Genomic DNA, 9,314 nt, shown 5'->3' with positions numbered 1-9,314 from the left:
CTTGAGGAATTTTGTTTGTCCACATGTGCGTTTTTTTTTTTTAGCGTCCGCCATTTTGAAAAATCGGCCTGATGTAAGGAACCGGACGACCGAGCCACAGTCTGAAACGCAAACGAGCCCAGAGTGAACACGAAACATGTGGGCACAAAATATTGTCGCTAAACAAAAGGAGACGAGCTCGACCGGTCTGATGTGGACAGTGACTCCACGTCTTTATCTTCTGTCCCATCACGTCTACACGCCAGAACTGTCCTTCCTTAAATTATACGCCCTGGACAGAACTTCAGGCAGCATTTAAAGCCCAATCCCATAACTCCAGAGCTCCAGGAACATGGTACGAGCACAGATAATCCGTATCTGTGATAAATATACCTGCGTGTGTAGATTTCTTAGCAACGATGTGATGGTTTAAAATGAACCAACACAGAACATCTTTACAGATTACGTACGTATCTAGCTAGCATTAACTTGTTCTGCTGAACTACGCTAGTATGAAGTAACTCAAAACTGATACATTTTGTACATTGAGAGACAGAGAGAGAAAGAACATTTAAGATACATTTCTTATCAGAACTTACGGGGGATTTGGAGGGGATATGCCGGACAGGCCACACCTACATGGCATGCGACAACAGTAACGATGGCCGGACGTTTTTAAATCGATGCGATTATCACGATTTGAGTGTCTTAAATATCATGATACGGCTTTCTCGTGGTATGGTCCACACTCTTCCGCACGCGCACGCGCACACACACACACACACACACACACACACACACACACACACACACACACACACACACACACACACACACACACACAGGAGAGTTCACGCCATTCTCAAAGCATTTCAGTTATTCACTCCGAGGACGGGTGTGAGCGAGATGGCGAGGGCTGCACGCTGACGCGAGTGTTTATTTTTAAACACATGTCTGTATCACGAGTGTGTTAGACGCTACGTGACTCGGACGTGACTGACTAAAACCAGACAGAATATAAAAGATGATGAGGGGGAAGAGGAAAAGAAAACTGTGCGAGACAAACGTTCCATGGGACGCTGGAGTCTCTGAGGAAAAAGACGACGAGCGAGTGAGAGTCCTCGGTCAAAGTCTGGCTTTATAAAGGGTTTAAGCTCTTTCTATACAGTATATCACTCACACACACACACACACACACACACACACACACACACACACACACACACACACACACACACACACACACATACACACATACACACCACCCTTTCCAGACCAGGGACAATAATTAACTCCGCTGGTTCTCTTGAGGCATTTTTATGAGAGCAGCGTTGAGGAAAATCTGCCTCTTCAGCTGCTCGCCTGCTGATCCGTCACACATCCTCCACGTGGAACACAGAGAGGACTCTCTGTCGTAACCTTGCAATCACACGGCAGACATCTTCTCTCCTTACATGGCTCAAAACGTTGGACGTTGGTCTCGTGCTTTGACTGCCATTTGCATAAAGTCAGCACAATTGTTTCTCAACGCCCGGCCACGCCCACTTCACCTGCTATGTCTCTTATTAAAAGCCAAAGATGTTTGGCTGAGGATTGAAAGTGAACAAACGGTTACAACCATCTAATGTATAATACTGTGTGCCATCTACTGTGTGTGTGTGTGTGTGTGTGTTAGAGGAAGTACTGCTGAGGCAGCGTTAATTTAGAGTTTGTCTACCTCAGTGTTATGAGTCCTGATGAATCACAGGTCTCTCTGGCTGCGTTTCATGAATCTTTGCCTAAAGAATCGAATCGTATCAGATTCAGTGGTATTGTCAAATACCGAATCATTGCCTAAAGAATCGAATCGTATCAGATTCAGTGGTATTGTCAAATACCGAATCATTGCCTAAAGAATCGGATCGTATCAGATTCAGTGGTATTGTCAAATACCGAATCATTGCCTAAAGAATCGGATCGTATCAGATTCAGTGGTATTGTCAAATACCGAATCATTGCCTAAAGAATCGAATCGTATCAGATTCAGTGGTATCGTCAAATATCAAATCATCGCCTAAAGAATCGAATCGTATCAGATTAGTAATATTGTCAAATACTGAATCATTGCCTAAAGAATCGTATTTGTATCAGATTCAGTGGTATCATCGAATACTGAATCACTGCCTAAAGAATCATATCGTATCAGATTCAATGATATTGTCAAATCTTACACTGTTGCCAGATGAATCGAATCGTATCATATTAAGTGATAGTCAAATATCAAATCGTTGCCTAAAGAATCGTATTGTATCAGATTCAGCAGTATGATCAAATATCAAATCATTGTCACATGAATCAAAGCCTCTCTCTCTCTCTCACACACACACACACACACACACACACAGAGCAAAGTACCCTTCGCATTTTCCATTTCCTTAAACCTGACTGCATTCCAGCAGCCATATAGGAATGTGCTGATACTGTGCGACGCGATATATCACGATACTCATAATAAAAACTTTTTATTGTGTCGTATTTTATTCGCGTTCACTTTCATGACATCGTCAACTAAGTGCTGTTAAGTAACTTCATTCTTTATGGCTCTCACAATGGCCGGGTCAACAGTTTTGCGCTCATGGCATCACACAGAGGCCGTGTCATTCAGCACGGGACGGTCCTGTGACTCAAACAAATAATTAAATCGAAGAGCAGACGCAAACAGGGCCGAGGTTACGGATCGATGAATGCCGGCGCTGCGGCCCGACCCCTCGGCGAGGTAAACAGCCTGGTCGCCCCGGCAACGGCACACCGTGCTTCGAGGATCGTCCTCGGGAAACGCCCACGCTGCTCTTTGCCTTCGTTTTGCAAACAAACACGTCTCGTGTCTCCAAAACAGCTGCGGCCCGCTATAAAAAGCTGACCTTTAGATTCGGGTGGAATCCACGGTCAGATCGTCGCGCTGTCCTCCGTCGCTATGACTTTAAAACATTTCCTTACTCAAGCTTTCCTTTCGGGCTCCCCCGAACCTGGTCATGACCTGATAGAGGTTAAAAACGGGCATGGCAGAGACGATAAAATGATAACGTGTCCTGTTCGTATCGTTTACAGAACGTGGCACGATTGCATTCAAATACGTATTCACGTGTACTCAGAATTATTCCATAACACTCTTCTGAGTGTGCCATGAAAACAAACTGATGACGTTCTTGAAAAATGATCTCTTCATTAAAAAAAAAAAAGAAAAGACACACAGATGTGTGTTTCCGACCGTCTTTAAACATCATCGCTTACCGCGCTGTACGAGATCAGACCGTTTTCTGATAGATAACAGAGGTTTATTCTTACATTCTTAGACACCTGTAGAAAGAGTTTTCACATAAAGGAGCTTGATTAATATCATCAGTACGGAGGACTGGACCGAGAGAAGCGTCCTCGAGCGTGTTCGATATCACGAGAGAGTTTTATTCTGTCCGAGGTGACTGTTATGTTATGAAACGTTTTACGTATTGAAAATAAATCTCCTTACACATGCTGCGCATTTAAGGCCTGTATATACATTTTTTTGCTCGTGTTCATGAAGGGTTCCGATAATTCTGGAGGGCACCATCTGACGTGAGCGCTTGAGGAACTTCTCGTGAACTTTCCACTCGTTCTGCGGAGGTAAACCCGTGTTATCGACCCGACCGTGAACGGAGGAGCCTCTTGCGCAGCCTCGTCTCGAATGAAACGCGATAACGGGAACGACTGTAATATATCTGCAACGAGTCTTGTCCGCTGGCTCCGTAGGGGTGTGTGCGGTTACCATGACGACCAGGAACTGCGGCAGGAACAAAAGACGAACGCGTCCGCTTGTGTGTTTAAAAAAAAAAAAAAAAAAGGCCCGTAGAGAAGGAGCTGTGATCACCTCTCGCCCTAGTGTGTAAACACAGAACCGGTCGGTATTCTCTTCTCGGTACACAGAAAGGGATAAAAAACAATAATAAATAAAAGGGAGCTACAGCGGGATCGGGAGGGAGGGCGTGGTGCGGGACACACAAAGCTCTTGTTGAATGATGCAAAGGGTTTTGTTTATTTAGACACAAAGTAATATTAATTACAATGGAGATCAGGAACAGTCTGTGTGCACAGGGAGAAGAAGAAGTGGGAGAGGAGGGGGGGGGGGTGTAGAGGGAAAAAAAGAAGAAAGGAAAAGAAAGAACCTGCCCACAGATGACCTCTAAAATCCTTGCAGCAGAATCGACCTTGTTAAAGCGAAAACGCTGACACGGTTCAGTGCTGGACCTGCTGTAAAATCCCAGCGCGATACACTGCAGCGTTCGGGACACCGTCTTCAAACAAAAGCCTCTGGAACCCAGATGGAAATAAACCTCAAATCTCCATCCTTCATGCATGTACACACACACACACACACACACACACACACTGCACCCACGGGGGGAAAGCCTTCCTACGGATGCTCGGAGCAAAACGCGACCCCACACTCGAGCAACGTGGGACCTTCAGCGCTCAGAAAAAAACGCCGCTTGTTTGACGCAATACCTAATAAACTGATTTAAAAAAAAAAAATTTTAAAAAAGGTTTTACTACGTATAAACAAACATGCACTGCACGCATCTGAGCAGCAAAAACATCAAACTCCCTCCATCTGCACCCTGTCACTACGTGTACAGTCATCGAAACCTCCTGGCAGAGACAACTGGACTTCTCAACATACGCGTAAATCGTGCGTCCATCTTATAACATTTTACCGTCTCTCGCCACGCTGTACGAGATCTTAATAAAATCTAGAACAGACTGAGAGACGGCGTGCGTTCTCCACGTTCGAGATCCCGTAAAGAAATGCTAGCGTATTTCATTTATCGTCAGCGCCGCTAGCGTATCTTTGGACATTTTAATTGTAAAAAATTCTCTCACGCTGCCAGGACTTCGTCGGCCGTCTTTGATCAAGCGCTAAATCGACAAGCGATGACGTGAGCATGCCACGTTATTTATTATACGCTCCTCCGATCTCACTTCACGTGCAAAAGAATGCATTAACGATGTGTGATTTTTGTCTAGGACAATCGTACGGTGTGAAGCCAAATACGCTAAGGAACCGATACCGACTACTGAGGTTTATACTGGACTTATACGCTGGATCGGATCGATCGCATTTAAATCCGATCCGCTCTCATATATACCACGAACTTGCGCGACGTTGACGTGAACACTAGACTTTCTTAACACGTAATTTATCAACAGAGAGTCGGACGTTCCGAGAGAAACAGCTCCGGTATTGGATCGGTGAATCCCTGTAGATATTGGGGATGGGGGTGTTTATTCCTCCCAAAGCCACTGTAAACAAACAGGAATTAAGGAGGAACCCGAGAAAACATGGAATGCTCGAACCGAAACAGTCCCCTTAGTGGACTGAAGCGGGATACGGTATACGGTCTCCGGACAGATTCCAGGAACATCGAGTCCAGTTCAGTTGGACAGAGCGCAATCCTGGAACCAGCAAAAATACTTCAAACTCCCAGCAGGCCTCATGTAGGAGGAGGCCGGAGAGAGAGAGGAGAAAAGATACCACCCTGTACACGGGCGAGGCGGAAATTTATAGGCGTAAGACGTTCCGTTTTCAGAATTTTTTATTTTTATACCGTTCCCTGGCAACATGGAGACTCCATGAAATTTGCTCAGACAAAACAACGACTTATTAGAATCATCTGCTTTTTTTCTTTTGGTTGTTTCCAGACTTCTTCCCGCCCTCTCCGGTCTTTCCCCTCTTTCCCCTCCCACTGAGCGCCCCTCTCCCTCCCTTCCCCCTTTTTCTCTCAGCCATTTTCCCGCTCTCTTCCAAAAACGCAATGCTTCTAGAAAGACAAAAGCTGGACACAGCCAGAGTGAAAGCTAGAGCGAGAGAGAGAGAGAGAGAGAGAGAGAGAGAGAGAGAGAGAGAAGACGCCTCAATCTTTCCGTCAAACATCATCAGATGGAAACTTTTTTTTTTTGAACCGCTGTCCTCTTTCTGAGTTTGTGCGTTATTCCTGTTTAATACCAGCGAGTTTGCCAAACCGAGTCTAAACGAGAACAACAGTGCGGTACCAGAAGGAGACTGTTGCTCCACCCGTTCTTTGATTATTTTTTTTTTGGTACTTTTAGTACTTTATCCGTATGATAATTACATATTACTTTAACGCCACCTAACGTTAGCAATGTTTTGTCCAAAACGTTCAGTGTGATGCTAACTAATACAAAACACTGATAAGAGTGAAAAGAATCAATCACGGAGGGGTCACCGTTACCACTCCGAAGTGTTTTATTCCTCTTATACTACAGCAATTCTCCAATTACTGACATGTTTTTGTTAATAACAAAACAACAGATCAGACTTTTTTATCCGTATATAGTTACATTTAACGTCGACAAAACATGTTCCTGTTATCGCTTACGTTGCAGCAAGTACAAACAGTCATAATCAGAAAATTTTAAAACTTATCACATTACCAAGAAACCACAAAAGAAAGCTAAACATGCTGGAAAACATGTAACATTACAGCGTTATCTCCGACACTGGAAACTCCTTCCATTAACGTTAAACAAACTTCTCCTTACATCTCGATGACGACACACCGTTACTACGGAAACGCCTTCCGACCAATCGGAGTCCAGAATTCAACGGTGTAAATTCGTGCGCTTTATTTTTACGCACATGGGTAAAAGTAAAGTCGGAAGATTTTTAATAACATAACAACAAAAGACAACAATAACAACAACAACAACAAAAACAAGACGATACACGTTTTCGTTCCTACACGTCGTTAGGTTTTCTTTTACCACTAACAATAAACGTAGCCGATTTCGATTTAGGATAGAGCACCTTGTTAAACTGCTTCGCGAACACGGGCTGAGACGATACATCAAGAATACGATCGCAATACCGATATATCGTGCAAATCTGTTCATCTTGTACAGAAGGGATTAATAATTAAATCATACATTCTGTACAGGTTAATACCAATAAAACAATACGATAACAATAATCTCCAAAGATTTACCAGTAGAGGGATCATATTTAATATCGCGATGACGGTGTGTATTAAGTATCAGTATCGCCCTGGAAAAACCGTTATTTAACGACAAATCACTGATGAAGGTGGGTTTTATAAATAAATAAATAAATAAATAAATAAATAACAACAGCAACAACAAAATAACAACTGTAATCCCAAGTTTTATCACTCATTTCGACTAAAATGTGAACATTTTGTGCATTTTAGCATATTTAGCTTCACTTTAGACCGTTTTAATTGTTTAAATTTAAATCAATTCTAGGACTAACGGTTTGCGCTCGTGCGCTGCAGCTGGCGTTGCTCTCCAACGTTTTCTCCCCCCGCCCCCCCAAAAAAACAATAAAGAACTAAATCTGTGACTTACCTTGACAAAAAGCTCGATAACGGGTTCGTTATCGCCTTGTCCGTTCTGCGGTACCGACAGAGACATTCCCGAACCTTCCGCTTGAAATTTGGTTTAAAGGAGAAAAAAAAAAAAAAAAAAAACAACACACACACGCGCGCGCACAGAAAGTGGTCCTCGCGCAAACTTTCCTCCAGAGCTGAGTAAGGTTAGCTTCTTAGCTAGCACCCCTGCCTCACTGAGAGGATGAAACACCGTCGATACGCGCTTATTCCAAACTGTTAATATATTTTTATATATTCTTTTTCTCACAGACTCGGGATTAGGGATCAGTTCGGCATCGCTGGCCGCAGATACAGCCACTCTCACTGAGTCTGTTTGTGTGTGTGTGTGTGTGTTCAGACTTCAGGGCGGGATGGTCGTGGATGGGGATGTGGACACACTGGGAAGGAGAAAAAAAAGCAACGGGAGTATTTAAAGGCCTGACGTCACCGAGTAGGGCGAACAAAAAGAGTGGGCGGGGCTTATAGAAGGAAGGCGGGGCGTTGATCCTGCTCTAGGGATAGCCATAAGGGACAACATTCTGGGCTGGGCTGGGCTCTCTCTTTCTCTCTCTTTCTCTCTCTCTCAATTCAATTCACTTTATTGTCATGACTGTTTATATACAATATTGCCAAAGCAACTATATATAGATAAGACGGGAGAATTAAAAAAATTAATTGAATCAAATAAAATTTTAAAAAATGATAATAGGAATAATATTAATAGTAAAATTGAATGGAAGAAATATTAATAATTGAAAAAATAAGTAAATAAAAATGAAACATAAAGTGACAATATGCAAGGTGCCAGTGTAGGACAAAAGTGTAAAGGTTACAATAATTATGTACATTAACGCCATAAAATAAAATAAAATAAAATACAGTGAGGTAAATTAGCACCTGCATTTGGACTCCGCCCCCAGTAGCACCTGCAATTGGTTTGTTTCTGATAGGTTGTAAAACTGTGGTAAGAGCTTAGAGAATTTTTCTAAGTATTATTCTCTTGTGTTACGGAAGGTATTACAGTGTGCCTCTGTCTCAACCTGTTTGTTTGTTTACTTTTTATTGTCCCCCTTAGGGGAAACTAGTCTTGCAGAAAAACGTAAGAGACGTACAGACAATACATAATACACAAACAGTATATAATATACATCGCACAAATCATACTTTATATCAGAAATCTACCTATGAAGAGTTCATTAAACCAACCGCCACCAAAACAAAACAAAAAAACCCTTATATCGTTGTGTTCTTCCACCCGGCGCTCTAAAACAACGCCCGGAAGGCAACAATTCAAATTCTTTATATAAAGGATGATCTTATTTCTTAAAATCGAATTTGCCTTATTCAAAACCTGTCTGTGATAAATAAATAGGCTGGTTTTGACTTACTCCTATAACTTTTCCTGCCACCTTAACAAGGCTATTCAACCTATTCCTATTAGTCAGTGTAAGATTGCCAAACCGAGCTACGATACAAAAGCAAAACACTGACCTCACCAGTCTTACAGTCACACACACTCTTTCTTCCTTTGGAAGCCATGTTTGTTTGTGTCTGCCTTTCTCTTTGGCGAGGCCGTGGTCACCGAGCCTGGAGTGTGTAAGGATCTGTCTCTGTTCTGTATCTCTGACACTGAAGAGCTGTTCTCCCAGCTCGTACTTTCTATTTAGGCCCCAGTAACATTCCAGTCTACATTGGTTTTTACTTTCACTTTCCCAGTGGTCCAGATATGCATTTTTACTAGTTTTTACGATTTGGTTTATTCTAATTTGGTTTAGTTTAGTCGAGCTGGTCTGAAACTGATTGTTAGACGTTGGGGGGTTTGTGTGTTTCAGAGCCAGCTGACCGAGGGAACTGGTTTTAAGGGCTTTGTTTTGAAGTGTATTAGGGGAACTTGATTTAAGATGAGTCCAGAATTTA

At 42.8% G+C, this 9,314-nt stretch overlaps 1 protein-coding gene across 1 annotated transcript in view; it reads right to left on the bottom strand.

The window, feature by feature from the left end:
- Positions 1-7,804, bottom strand: part of clic4 (chloride intracellular channel 4) — a 25,498-nt gene extending 17,694 nt beyond the window's left edge. Inside the window, exon 1 of the mRNA XM_017475648.3 lies at positions 7,375-7,804. Within this exon, the coding sequence (XP_017331137.1) occupies positions 7,375-7,440 (66 nt within the window). The 5' untranslated portion in view covers positions 7,441-7,804. The remainder of the gene's footprint in view (positions 1-7,374) is intronic.
- Between the last annotated feature and the right edge of the window lie 1,510 nt (positions 7,805-9,314).

This window comes from Ictalurus punctatus, chromosome 9 (genome assembly GCF_001660625.3).
Source record: "Ictalurus punctatus breed USDA103 chromosome 9, Coco_2.0, whole genome shotgun sequence".
NCBI lineage: Eukaryota > Metazoa > Chordata > Actinopteri > Siluriformes > Ictaluridae > Ictalurus > Ictalurus punctatus.
Note: the sequence above shows the minus strand (reverse complement) of the source record. Positions and strands in the feature narration are given on the sequence as shown.